The sequence below is a fragment of the Delphinapterus leucas genome, chromosome 19, assembly GCF_059928025.1.
Source record: "Delphinapterus leucas isolate spDelLeu-1000000601 "Yukka" chromosome 19, BTC_Dleu_Yukka2, whole genome shotgun sequence".
Classification (NCBI taxonomy): domain Eukaryota; kingdom Metazoa; phylum Chordata; class Mammalia; order Artiodactyla; family Monodontidae; genus Delphinapterus; species Delphinapterus leucas.
The window spans coordinates 13,362,056-13,376,615 of NC_143147.1; the positions used below are offsets into that span (position 1 = coordinate 13,362,056).

At 51.4% G+C, this 14,560-nt stretch overlaps 1 protein-coding gene across 16 annotated transcripts in view; it reads left to right on the forward strand.

Annotated features, from left to right (window-relative positions):
* GAS7 (growth arrest specific 7) overlaps nt 1–14,560 on the forward strand; it is a 195,769-nt gene that overhangs the window by 150,733 nt on the left and 30,476 nt on the right. For all 16 annotated transcript variants that reach the window (XM_022596192.3, XM_089900345.1, XM_089900347.1 and 13 more), the window contains 2 exons: nt 4,017–4,102; nt 12,848–12,901. In XM_022596192.3, coding sequence (XP_022451900.1) covers nt 4,017–4,102; nt 12,848–12,901 — 140 coding nt within the window. The remainder of the gene's footprint in view (nt 1–4,016; nt 4,103–12,847; nt 12,902–14,560) is intronic.

A 14,560-nucleotide genomic window follows, 5' to 3' on the forward strand; every position in this document is an offset into this window, starting at 1 on the left:
GATAGACTGCCTTACAGGGCGGATTGGAGCTGGGCGATGGGGTCAGAGCTGTAGGGAGGGTGAGGTCTGGACAGCGAACGATGCTAGCAACTCTCTGTTGGTCTTATTTTCCGTTTTTTATTCCCTCCGCCCGCCCCCCCACCCCCAGCAAATGACTTCTCCTTTCTACCAAATATCTGACACCTTCTCTCATTATGTATCTCCCAAGCCCTCTCTTTGTCTGTTTAACTGCCCATAAAGAGGAATGAAATGTGTGCGTGTGTGTTTTTATATTTGTATTTGAAGTTACTAGGTAGATCTTTCTGTTCCCTTTTCTTATCTTAAAAACAGCTGAATTTGGGATTTTGCGTTTTTTTCTTGTATCCCCAACTGAATTATGGTCCTTATGGTTATGAGTGATCCTTGACCGTATTTTATTTTATCTTTTCCCCTGGGAGGCTGGAGGCCTCTAAAGCACCCACCTCTGGCCTTGTTTGTTTTGGGTCTCACCCTCAGTAAGCTGAGGGCCCAGCGATGTGGGAGTGCCCATTGGGACCGTCGTGGGTGAGCTGTAACTGTTCAGATCCCCACAGAGGACTTTTCCAAAGGTGCCGGAACTGTTGAAGTAAAGTGCAGGGAGACAGGGTGTCAGGGGAGAGCTGCTGTATGGGGAGAAATGGTTGAATGGAAAATTAGTTTTTCTTTCCCAGTAATTGTTTTGACATGAGCGGTAATTAGCCAACAGCTGACAGACCAGAACTGAAGTGAGAACAAGAGGATGGATTAGGGGCAAATGCCACTGCGTTAGATGGTTCCCAGCAGCCGTTAGCATGGGGGCCGCCAGGCTGGGAGAGGCCGCAAATAAGAGAAGGGTGTGTTGAGGGTGCACTTTTGAGGTGCTGTGGAAGGAGAGGACGGGGGTCGGAAGGGCAGCCTCTGCCCTCAAGAAGATGGGAACCACCTTGGGTTAGAAGGACCTACCACCATCAAAGGTAGTGACTGGTTCTAAACTAAGGCCTGTTCAGGTAAGAACTTACGTATTCCATTTTCGTAATCAACTGAACTGTGGTCGCATTTGTTTGGTTGTCGATAGATTTTAGGATCAGGGCGATGCTGGCTTTGTATAATAAACTGGGAAACTCACCAGGTGTTTCTGTACTGTGCAGTCTGGGCCTTTGTATTTCTTTGAAGAGTTTGAACCACTTTGCCTGTAAAACCGTCTGGGTCTGGTGCCTTTTGGAGGGGAGGTCATTTTTCAAAGGCTTTACTCATTTTGATGTTTCTGGTATCCTTTGAAACCATTTTGATCATTTGAATCTTATGGAAAATTTTGTATTTATTAGCATAGAATTATAAATAATATGCTCTTACATTAAAAAAAAAAACTCAAGTCTGTTTGCCGTGCATATGTTTGCTCTCTAATTCCTAATTCTAATCATTTGTGTTTCCTCTCACTCTCAAATTAGGCTGATCTGCCTTTTTTAATCACTGTTAGTCTCCACTCCCCCTCACGACTGACCTGCCCTGAACCAGCCAGGGTTGCAAATGTTATCCTGTCTCCTAACCCATTAATTTCTCTTGCCATATTTATATCCTTTTCTCATGTTTTCCTTTGATTTATTTGATTGGCTTAAAAATTTTTTTTTCTAATTTCTTAAGTTGAATGTTTAGTCTGTTTATTTTTATCCTCTTGGCTTTGGTAATGAAATAATTAAGGCTATGGATTTTCCTCCAAATATAATTCAGGCCCTATCCCATTTGTTTTGATAGGTTCTTCCTCATTATTTTCAAAATATCGTGTAATTATAGTTTTAAATTCCTCTTGGACCTGAGATTATTTAAGAGGGTATTTTCTTAAATTTTCAAGTGTTTGGGAGTCGGGGGGGATGAGGACCTTGTATATTTTGTCCTTTCATTATTAGTATCTACTTTTATTGCTTTCTGGTCAAAGAATGTGCCCTGTGTTATTTATGCCTTTTGTAATTTATCAGTACTTTATTTGTGGCTTAAATAGGCCCAACACTGTTTTTTTTTTATGTTGCATGGATTCTTGGTAAAAGATATTATCTCTGTTTATAAGGTATGATGCTTACTCCATCTAGTTCAGTCAGCCTTTTAAATTAAATTACTAAGATATTCCACATCCTGACTTTTGGCCATGAATCAGTCCTAGACTAAAAGCAGTATATTAAGATGTCCTACTGTTGTCTTTAGGTTCCCCAGCATTTGTGTTTTATCTATTTCAGGGCTATGCTCCTTGATAAGGGAAATTTCTCCAGTGTTTTGCCTGCCTTGTGGGTTGTATTTATCAGAAGTCTAGTGCCCTTCCTGGCATGGCCTGCGCTGACCTGAGTAGATTCTCCTCGGCAGCCACAGCTTCTCTGATGCCCTTGGAATCCTGGCCCTCCCTCCTCACCCCCCTTTTCCCTAGAGGATTCCTGGATAGAATCAGCAGTTGAGCAGCCTCTTGAGGGCCCTGGGTGTAGACCAGGAGCATGGCTGGCCACGTGGGGTTAATTTGTTGTTTCTCCTTGTGTCCCTAAAAGCCACTGCCCTGGGGGCCAGCTCTGTGGCCGGTGGTTTGTTGTCCTGGTGTGTCTGTGCCCACCCTTCTTCCGGAGTGTCCGGCCAACGGGCAGATCGGGAGAAACCCAGCTACCCACAAGAATCTGCTGAGTGTGCCTCTGTTCACAGGTGGCCCTGGATTTTTCGCTGCAGTTGGGGGAGAATGGGGGCCACCCCCCAGCATGAAAAAGGTTCTCCATGGGGTGCCCTTCATACCCCATTGCTTGCCCCCAGCCGTTGCTCTGTGAATGGGTAGGTGGTAGTAATTTCAGCCTCTCCTTCACCTCCTCCCTCCCTGCAGGGTGGTGTCAGCAGGAACCGCCAAGAGCTGGACGTGGGCCTGTGCATCTTTCTCCAGGCCGACTTGCAGTTGTCTGTGTTGTAGCAAATCCTCCAAGCCTGGGGCATGAGGAAGGCATGCTTTCCTGGTGTCCAGAGATCAGTGCAGGCTTGGGGTTCAAGGCCAGGAGATTTAGGAGCCGAAGCAGTGGCCTTCCCTCTCTCCAGCCTTCCCCTCTCTGTTCGTGAAGTACTCTATAACTTTACAGATCTCTTTTGCAGTTATTGTCTCGTTGGATTTTCATCCCAACAAAGTAGAGAGAGACTAGGTAGAACTGTCCCCATTTTACAGATACAGAAGCTGAGGCTCACGTAACTATATCCGTGAGAGGGCAGCGCCACCTCTGGGAACTGAGGATGCATGGGCTGCGGTGTGTACGTGTGATGTCAGGACCCGGCAGCAGCGTCGGGGGCTTCATATCAGCCCCGATGGGAGCCTTGAGGCCACAGAAATTGGCAAATGCTACAGACCAGAGCTTCCCATCCCCCCTTGAAGGGCAGGTGTATCAGCTCATGTCATGTTGGGAGCATGAGTGAGTGTCCTAGGGATAGAGTTTTAGAGGCTTGAATTTTTTTTTTTTAGACTTTAGGAGAACTGGGACTCGAGAAGGATGTCATATGATCCCCTGGCTGTTAAATGGCAAAACCAAATTTCATGGAAAGCAGTGAAGCCCGTTCTCTTTCCATTATACTTATGTTACAGTGGGTGAGGGTGAGAAGGTCCTTGGGGGCGGGGCGGGGACAGGATCTGTAGGAAGCTGTGGGCGGGGCCCTCTGACTCTGCAGAGAGATTGGACCCTTGATCAGCACCGGTGACCACAGCTGATGAGGCTGTTGGACTGTGATGGCCTCACCTCCTACTAAGCATCTCTCTTTTCTTCTCTGGTTGGAAAAGAAACTTGGTCCCCCAAGAGATAGGTAGCTGGGCGCTGGGGATTAGAGAGATGCTCTCAACCCGCCTCCAGCTCAGCAGATACGGATGAGATCCTAAGAGGTGGTCCTGGCCACGCATGACCCCTCAGAACCAGGCAGTGAGGGGGGAGAAGGGGCTGCAGCTGCCCCTGTGGTCTGCAAGGTCGGAGGGGCCTGTCTGTGGCCAGCGCAGCATCTGAGCGGTGTTTCTGTCCCCGCAGTGAATGGATACCACACGTCAGGGACCCCAGCGCACCCTCCTGAGACTGCCCACATGAGTGTCCGAAAATCCACCGGTGATTCCCAGGTAAGGGGTCCTGTTCCGGGATGTAGGGGCAGCCATTTAGGCAGGCCCAGGGAGGTGTCATTTAGGATGGGGATGCCATGGGGGTCCAGGTGGCTACAGCCCAGTCCTGCCCCAGGTGGAAAGTGGTCGGTATCTGGGTCATTCCAACGTACCATGATGTGGGAGAGCAGGCGATTGTGGTTTGGTTTTCTGTAGAAGTTGAAGATAGATTTTTCAGTTGTTTTTTTGGCTGCACCAGATGGCATGAGGGATCTCAGTTCTCTGACCAGGGATCGAAACTGTGCCCCCTGCAGTGGAAGCACAGAGTCCTAACCACTGGACCGCCAGGGAATGCCCTAGAAGTTGAGGATGGTTTTGATGGGGTGATGGTGATGGGATTATAACTGTTCTTGGGGCAGAAGGTTCCATCCCACTGTCTGGATTCCTAATACAGAGTCCAGATTTCCCACCGCTTTAAGAATATGGATGAGGCCAGGCCATTTTCCTTTTCTGCACGCCCTTTTCCCACCACCTGACTTCACCCAGAATGAAACTGAGTCAGACATTTTACCACATTTAATCATCTAACAGAGGGACAGCTACGGTGTGGAAGGACTTGGGAGGGTATTTGTTTTTTTTTTTTCACATCTTTATTGGAGTATAATTGCTTTACAATGGTGTGTTAGTTCCTGCTTTATAACAAAGTGAATCAGTTATACATATACATATGTTCCCATATCTCTTCCCTCTTGCGTCTCCCTCCCTCCCACCAGGAGGGTGTTTTAAGATTCCCAAACTGCGTTCTCATTTGTCATCTCAGCTGACACTTGTGCAAACGCAGGAGGGAGGGGTCAGTACGATTCCCGTGTTACAGATGAGGTCACGGAGTCTCAGACCGGTTAAGCGACTCATGAGGGTTGACACGATTACCAGGTGGTCAGACTGGACTTGATGCCGAGTTCTTCCAGTGTCATTAAGCTGTGTCTGAGGAACTGAGGACTGGTCTTATGTGGTCCATCCATGAATTATCCAGAAGATGTCCCTAAGCAGGAGCCTCCAAACCAGCCCTTCCCAGGAGTGAAAATGCCAGGCCCCAAGGGGGGGGGGTGGTGGGGGGGGTGGTGGTGGTGGTGATGGTGGTGATGGTGTGATAACAGTAGTTGCTTGTTGTCAACAACAGTGGGTTCTATGTGCCAGTCACTGAAAGAGAGACCTTGTGGTCTGTGACAGCAGGCGGCTTCAGTGTGACACTTAGCTTTAATGCAGGCAAGAAGGTTAAACCTCAGAAGCCTAATTATATTCTTATCATAGGAGGCTGGGCATTGGGCTCAGGTCAGTTCAGTTCGAACTCTGGAAGAGAATTGGGACGTCTAGGTGGGCCAAGGCTCCTTCCATGTTGATGGGTTGACGAATCTCCCGGGCCTCGTGTTAGAATGCAGACTCTGGTTCAGGAGGTCTGGGGAGGGGCCGGAGGTTCCCTGTTTCTAATGAGCCCCCTGGGTAATGCTGATGCTGGTGTGGGGGGGGGCGTGGACCGTGGCAGGACAGGCGAGGATCCGGGCACAGTTAGTCGTGCCAGCACGTGTGTGTCCCCTTCACCCCCTGCTCATGGCACACGTCACAGCCCTGGCTCCGTGTGTTTCCTGCAGAGCCCCCCTCTCAACACAGCCTCTTTCAGTCCGTTTGAAATGAAGCTTATTTGCCACCTAGCTATGGAGTGTTTTCTTAAGACGTCAGCCCAAGCTCTGCTGTGGTCTCCCAGCAACTAGAAAAGCTGGTCTACCCTGGGCAAGGATATTGGAACCAACCCCTTCCTCCCCGCACCCACCCCCCATCATTCCTCTCTCATTCCCTAATGCAACATGGCTCCCCACATCCCGAAATACTGTGAAGCTGTTTCTTAACCATATAAAACAAAATGTATCCTGATACATATAACCTCCTGGGAAGCCAGTTGGACAGTGTGCTGCTGTAAGCCTTTGACCCATGAATTTCCTTTCGTGCATCTGTTCTTGGGATACATTCAGGGATTCTGATCTGTGTGTGAGGCTGTTCACTCAAGCATTATTTACAGCCCTGCCCCCTTGGACCCAACCTGATTATCCAACGACAGGGGATGGGTAAAATGGATGATGGCACTGAATCCCGTCCGGCCAGTGAGACCACGCAGCCGTGAAAACTCCTTCTTCCGAAGAAAATGTCGTGATTCCGGAAAATGCTGAGACATGATATTGAGTGAGAAAAGCAGAACAAAACTGCATGTATGGTCAGTCTTATTTGAGGGGAGGAAGTCTATCCACATGTGAAGAAAAAATAAACCCGAACATTGGTGGCGTTGCTGTCTGGTTCTCAACCAGGGGACATTTGGCAGTGTTTGGAGATATTTTGGTTGTCACAGCTGGGCAGGGGGTGCTACTGGTATCTAGTCAGTAGGGGCTGGGGATGTCACTAAGCATCCCACAAGGCACACGACAGCCTCCACCACAAAGCATTACCCAGGTTGAAAAGATGGTTGGTGCTGACGTTGAGCAACCTTGGTCTAAGGTGATTTTTATTCTCTTTAGACTTTTGGGTGTTTTTTAAATTTCCTAAAATGAACACATTTTACTGTCATAGAAGGCATTATAAAACAAGGAGTTAGAGGCGAGGTACTGGGGATGCAGGGAAGGTCAGCTCTGGAGACACAGGCCAGGCCTGGGCACTGCTTCAGGACAGGTGGAGTCCAGTGCATTGTTTTTGGATGATAACATCTCGAGGGGGGAGGTATCATCAAAGTCACGAGAATACACAGTGCAGTGCATGGAGAGAGCAGATATGCATTCGTTCACTAGTTCCCCAGCTGTGAAAGCGTTTGCGAATCTACAGAGCTGGCTGTCCTAAAAGGCGCCAGAGGCCAGTCGTAGAAATGGGTTAAGAAGGGCTGATATTTCCAGAGAGCACTACTGACAGATGGTCCCCAGAGTATATATAGCACACTTCAGCCTGCATAGTTTTTACTACCCCATCCCAGGCTGTCAACTATAATTAGTGACGATTATCACCTAATAATATTGAAAGAAAGGAAGAGTGAATGAATGAATGAACGGATGAACAAACACATGGCCATTTGAGAGGCAGGGTTGGGGGTGGATCAAGTAGCTTGTCACCCCCCTGCTGTGTTCGTTTTCTGCTGTCTGCCCCCTCCTTGAGCAAGCTAATCAGGAAAATTAGAATGTTGGGCAGGTAGGGGGCAGGTAGGAAGATTATCTAATCTTCATGGAAACCGGGAGTCTGTCTGTACCGTCGTGGGTGGGACTGATGGCTGGGTGCCCGGCACCCCAGGGGTGGTGCCCACCCAGTTCTGGGAGACCCGGAGGGCCAGGCACAGGTGATGGTGATCTGGTGCCACTCAGTGGAGGTTTGCAAGCCTGCAGCTCTGGGGTGGGCTGCCTGGGTGCTTGGATGCACGGGGCCCACCTGATCGGAGGTTGGGGGATCACAGGCTGAGGATAGTCTTGCTGGCCGTGGCAGAAGCACATCTGAGCCTGTCTGCCTGCCTGCCCACCCGCCCGGGGCTAGGGTGGTTTGAGCCCCCTCTGCTCCCTGTGCAGGTACTGGGAGGGCAAGGAACCTGCCCACCAGAGCCCAGGCCGTTTAGTGACCCACCTTTCAACTGTTTTAGATTCCCATGAACTGCCCCCCAGGAAGGCTATCTTTAGACACAGGAGAGAGGAAAGGGAATGGGACTGCGAGCGTGGAAACTTAAGGAACCCGTTGGCGGTGAGATTCTGAGAGCTCATTTACTTAATTGGGCTCCCCCTCCCCTACTTGGTAAATAGCACATGTTCTATTGAGCATCTGTTTATTTGCGAGGCACTGAGTCATAGACAGATGTAGCCCTTGTCTTTTTTTAAAATTAATTAATTAATTTTTGGCTGTATTGGGTCTTTGTTGCTGTGCGCGGCTTTCTCTAGTTGCGGCGTGTGGGGTGCTACTCTTTGTTGCGGTGTACGGGCTTCTCATGGCGGTGGCTTCTCTTGTTGCGGAGCATGGGCTCTAGGCGTGCGGGCTTCAGTAGTTGCAGCACGCGGGCTCAGTAGTTGTGGTGCACGGGTAGCCGTTGTCTTGATGGAGTTAATAGCTGGGACTGGAGAAAGAGATAAACGTTTATTTCATTTCGGCAGTGATAGGGGCTGGAGGGAGTGTGTGCTCTGAGGACCTGACCAGGTGGTGGTGGAAACATCGAGATGGGCTTTTTAAGAAAAGCTAAGACTGGAAAGATGAGCAAGGGTTTAGCTTGGTGAAGAGGTGGTGGTAGAGGAACAGCATTCCAGGTGGAGGGAACAGCATATGTGGATGCCTAGAGGCAGGATTTCAAAGAAGCCATGGAGTCTGAGTGGGGCTGTGGTTTACTATGTTAGCAGGTGTGGGGAGGGCACAAGAAGAGGCTGGAGGAGTCCTCAAGGCTGTTGTGAGGAGCTTGGGTTTTGTCCTAACAGTGCTGGGAGCCACTGAGAGGTTTCATACTATGTCCCACTTGCTGAGGGTGTGGGACCCAGACTCTTCACAGGGTAAGGAGACAGGGTCAGGAAGACATTGCAGAGTCCAGGGGCTCGCTGAATTGGCTGGGAATGACACACTGCCTTCTCCCAGGTGCTGCCTCGTCTGTCATCACCCTCAGTGGGTCCTCACAGTGACAGTAGAGCAGCCCAGGCAAGGCCAGGAAACCAGGCTGGGGAGGGGTTTTTAAAAAGAGGAGAAAAACCTTCTAGAATCATAGGAAAAGGAAATTAAAAAAAAAAAAAACTTTTGTTATGGACATGCGTAAACATTTATAAGAGTGGAAGGACTATTTTAATAAAGGACCATGGACCAATCATTTAACTTCAGTTATTCAGCCAATCTTGTTTCATTTAAACTCCCATCACAGGACTTCCCTGGTGGTCCAGTGGTAAAGAATCCACCTTCCAAGGCAGGGGACGCGGGTTCGCTCCCTGGTCGGGGAACTGAGATCCCACATGCCGCGGGGCAGCTAATCCTGTGCCCCGCAACTACTGAGCTCACGTGCCGCGGAGCCCACACGCCACAACTAGAGAGAAGCCCACGTGCTGCAACTAAGACCCAGTGCAGCCAAAAATCGAAAAAGATCAGTAAAATAAAATAAATAAAATGAATGGGTTATATATTAAAAAAAAATTTTCTTTAAATAAACTCCTATCACCTCTCCCTAACTTCCCACTGGATTCTTTTAAAGCAAATTCCTCACGTATTGTTTTAACTGTAAATATTTCAGAATGTATGTCTAAGGGGGAAGACATAACATAATACCATCAGTACACTTAAGAAAACGTTAGTTCATTAATATCATCCAATATGTATATATTAGATCTGTGGGGTGAATAGGGTCGGGCCATGTGCACATTGTTTCCTAACAGCCTTTGCGCTCGGAGCTTTGCGCATCCCTGATGATTGGGCCTGAGTCTTTGACATTGGGGTTTGCCAGTGGCGGTTTTCCCAGATTTGGCTTGTGGGAGCCTCTTTGAGTTGGCGTCTGTGTCCTTTTGTTATGTCACATCATTTGTTAAGCACTTTCTTGCCTCCTGGCACAGACGTCCCGGGTCCACCTGGCATTTGGAATTAGCCAATTCTCCAAGGAGCCTGGGTCCCTTTTAGTGGGAAATCATATTAGAAACCACTTCTACCTCGTGGGTGTTCTGTTCTCACTGTGACTGAGGTGTCGTTCCTTCTGGGGCCTTTCAGTGGAGTGCTACGGAATGTGTGTGTGTGTGTGTGATGTGTGTATATATATATATATATATATATGTGATAATGCTTATGTGTATGACGTTCGAATAATGGACACAGGTCTTCAGCAGCAAACAGAGCGCGAGAGCACCTGGGAGGAGCCTCTGACCCCCGTGTGCAGCTCTGGCTGAAACTGCACAGCTAGGAGAGCAGAGACTGGCACCCACACTTAGAACATCACCCCCACCCCCGCATGCTGTTACTTGCACTCCTGTCTTGACCCAGATTATAGGGAGGAGGGTGACCTCTGTGTCCAGCCTCATTCCAGACAGCCTTGGACACAGTGGCCCCCAAATCAGTGTTTGTGGATGACGGAGATGTTTTCTGGCCCCTGCAGAGATACCTGGAAAAACAAGAGATTGTCCTAGGTCTCCAAGTGGAGAGATAGCGGGAGACAGAGAAAAGAGTCATTCAGGTTTGGGGATCAGTTTCCTCTGTTTACTTGCCTTGTGACCCTGGACACCTTAGTGTCTGCAAGCCTCGGCTTCCTCATCTGTAAAATGAAGACGATGCCAGTAACCTGGTGGGGTTGTGGGGACTCAGTGGGATTACGTGTGTTAAATGCCTGCCTCACGGCTGCCTCACAAGGCAGGACTCAGGGCAGGAGCTCTCCCAGTGTATCCTTCCCCCGGAGTTCCCCCCCGCTCCTCTCTGGAAGGCTATTGCCAAGGCTGCCAGAGCACTGGTTGCACTTCCTGGGGGGTGTAATGGGAGCATTGTGGTGGTCCTGGTGGTGATGATGTGTGTCTGTGGTAGGGAGACCCCTGCAAACTGCAGAATCCACCCCAGGGACGTCCCTAGCTGTCCAGTGGTTAAGACTCTGCACTTCCAATGCAGGGGCCATGGGTTTGATCCCTGGTTGAGAACTAAGATCCTACATGCTACGCGGCCAAAAAAAAAAAAGAAAAACGAGGGCTTCCCTGGTGGCGCAGTGGTTGAGAGTCCGCCTGCCGATGCAGGGGACGCGGGTTCGTGCCCCGGTCCGGGAAGATCCCACATGCCGCGGAGCGGCTGGGCCCGTGAGCCATGACCGCTGAGCCTGCGCATCTGGAGCCTGTGCTCCGCAACGGGAGAGGCCACAACAGTGAGAGGCCCGTGTACCGCAAAAATAAACAAACAAAAAACGAATCCATCCCAAAGGTTCTCCTTGCCCATCCCAGGTGTGTATTTGCATGGACGAACCTGTAGGAAGAGCCCAGCACCTGTCTGTTCTCCTTGGAGACTGGTACCTGGGCCCCTGCCGTGCAGCCTCAGTCTGCCTTCCTCGAAGAAAGCCCAATCTTGGCAAGTGCCCTGGGCAGAATTGATAGTTTGGGAGGGCCCAGGGTGGGCAGCCTGGACGAGTTGATGCATTTAACACGTCTAAGGAAGCTATAGTTGGTCACAAGTGTGACGTTGCCCCAGAACCTGTTGGGTCTGCTAACAGAAGTGCTGTAGTTAGGGGGGCCTCAATGCAACAACAGAACAGACATCCTCCATGGAGGCCCCCAGACTCTGCCTTAAAGACCCTGGCCCCCGGAGACCTGCTGGATCAGCCGTTCTGGGAGGTGGATGGGGGGACCCGATGGGGGAGAGCTAATTCTGATGCACTCCAGAGCCTGAGGACCGTTGGTGACAGATGGTGAAACAGGTTCAAGTTAACTTGGCAGGATGTCAAGGCTAGCGAGTTCATCTTCTTGTCTGTGAAACGATGACACGTAAAGGTCCCTTTTAGCTGGACAGTCCGGGGATGTCAGTTTTCATTAGCTAATTTTACTTACCTGCCAAAGTAGGTCTCGTTGGGAACGAGGGACTGAGGGGGGGTCTTGAGGCGGGGGGAGGCAGGGAATGAGGGGACCATGGGCAGGAACTCCATCAAGCTTCTTATTTTGCCTGATGAGCAGTTGGGTTCCTGAGGCAGGGGCTGACCACACCCCACCCCCAAAACGCTCATCCTGCTGGGTGGTCCAGAGCTGTGCTGACCTGGGGATGGGGACTGCTGGTTCCCTGAGGCTTGCTGGAGAAGCCTCTTCGTGCTTCTTCTGGGCCTTTCTCTGTAAAGTCCTAGCAGCCACTTCCTTCCCTCCCACTAGAGACAGAATAAGGCCACGAGTCCCAGGACACACATGCGATGCCACTGCAGTGCCTTAGGGGCGAGCCTGCTTCCCAGCTCGACATGTGGCTCAGGACAGGAGTGGGCATCCCATGTCCTGCTCAGGGACCCTATAGAGTCCCTGACGTAACTGCTGATGGGACAACAAAGACCCAGAATTGACCCTCCCCTTTAGGGTCATAGGCTCTTAGGACCCATGTGGTGTTTTCACCTGACAATCCTTACTTTCCATTCCAGGACCATCCTAGGTCTGGGGCAAGCTGCTGAGGTCCTGTGGGCTTGGTGGTCCTTGGGACAGTGGTTTTCTTGCTGGCAAAGGGAAGACCCCCAAAGTCCGAATGGAAGCCGAAACAGAGCCCCCCTGCTCTCGGGGTTGGGAAGGTGACATGTCACGGATGTGGCCGAGCACCCCAGGCCACATTGCACGTATCTGGGGTGTGATATGTCGGCCCCGGGGGATTTGGAATAAGATGTCATGTTCTGAATCCTCAGTGCGAGGAGGTGGTGGCCTTAACTCTCTGCTCCCCGGGTGGATTCTGCCAGTTAAAGCAGCAAGCAGCGTGCAGAACCACTTACCAGCAGAGGGCCGCTGAGGGGTTAGCTCCCCCAACCACCGACGGGGAGAAGAGGAGGCAGACCTGCTTTGGAGCAGTTTTCTCAGAGCCTGTGCTGGAGGCTTCCTCCAATTCGTCTTCAAGCCAGGGCGCGGGAGGCTCCTGCCTGCCCTCTCCCAGAATATGGTGACTTGGGGGTTAACGGCAGCCGGAGCATCCCCAAACTTCCCCGGCCCGAGGCTTTTAACCAATCCCTCCACCTTCAGGGAACCCGAATGAAAGAGGATGTCCGATATGGAGAACAGCTTTGACGATATTTCTTGTGTCTCTCCCCAGAACCTGGGATCCTCGTCACCAGGCAAAAAGCAGAGCAAGGAAAACACCATCACGGTAAGTGGCTTCCGCGGAGCGCGCGCATGTTGGGTGGCAAGCTGGGGCTGTCTCTGGTCCATGGCTCGGCTGTTGCCATGGCAATGCGGACCGCTGAATGGAAGCGATGCCCAGCCTGGTACCTGGGAAGTTCCAAAGCTTGGATGTTGCCGAGGGTTCCCCCCTTGCCTCCTCCCGGCCCTTCTTCTGTTGATTTCTTATTTCACTTTTTCTCTTGGGGCAAACAAGTGGAAGGATTGTGGTTGGAGTGGTGCAGAAGCCATTTTTGCAGGGCAGGCAGGGGAAGGTACGCGTGCAGAAGTGGGTTGGAGGGGGTGGGCTGTGCTCCTCGCAAGTGACATGACGTGTAAATTACAGCCACGGCAGGGTGGCTTTTGTGCAGGGTAACTTCTGGAAGACATCAAAGTTAAAAGGAAGAGAAAGCGCCCTAAGAATAGAGTTCCTGGGAGTTGCTGATGGGGAAGCAGGCAGCCTCTGCCCAGAGTGGCCAGACAGCCTCCCAGGGCTCTTCCAAAAGCCCGCCGAGTCCCCACGCCACCCTGCCTCCGGCTCCACATCAGCCCTGTGCTCGGGGAAGGCAGGCGCTGGACGTCCCTCCCCCTCCAAGTAGAGAAACAACTCGCCCATCTGCTCAGCTAAGAACTTGGAGCTGGGAGACGTGTGGTCCTAGGTGTGAGGTTTCGACCCAAGTGCAGCAGCTCTGGGGCCGCAGAAAGGCTCCCTCAGGCTCTGTCACACAGTTCTCGGAGATGGAAGCAAGACGGGGTCCCCTGCCCCGGCTCATGCAGGCTGCAGATCCTGCTTTGACGGATTTGGGGAGGAAAAAGCGGCAGGCAAACAATGTCAACAGTCATAATTGCTGCCCCTGTGTGTACATTTATTAGGCACCAGGAGGGTTCTGAGCACCCATTTCATTCTCCGCTCACTGCGGGGAGGGCAGGTGGTTGGACCAGGGTAGAGTGGGGACTGGGAACTCGGGCTCTGAAGCCAAGGGGGTCAGCACAGCACCCACCAGCTGGGCAGCGACCCGGCCTCTCTGGGTCTCAGTGTCCACATCTGTACAATGGGGAGACGATGGGCGTGTGCGCCCTAGGGATGGTGTGGAAAGCACGTAGAACAGCCTGGCACACAGTAGGCGCTCAGTTCACACTAGTCCCCTCATCACCGTGTTTACAGATGAGGAAACTGAGGCACAGAGCAGGGCCTCGCCCGAGGTCGCGCAGCTGGGAAGCATCAGGACCTGAGACCTGTGCTCTTACCCACCAGCAATGCTCCCGGTGCAAGTTGCCTCCCAAGGGTGGGACCAGGCGGCTCAACCCTGGGCCAGCAGCAGCTTCCTTGTTACTGGAGCTGATGGGGAGGGCGTGGACAGGCCCCCCGGGGCAGACGTCCTGAGAACACAGTCCTCACGTTCACAGAAAGCCCCAGAGTACTGGGGCGAAGCAGGAGCTCCCAGAGTCCCCTGAAAGATGGAGAAAGAGGGAGAAGAAACTGCGTTGTAGAAGGAACGTGAATAAGAGAAATGAAAAGTGAAAAGCAGAGCGTTATGCCTCCCATGGGTGATGGAGCCCAGCTCACGCGGTGTGGCCCGGGTCACCGCTCTGGTCTGCCTTTTGGCCGGAGCCTGGGGCTTTGTCAGCGTGGGCGTGGCCCTGGGTC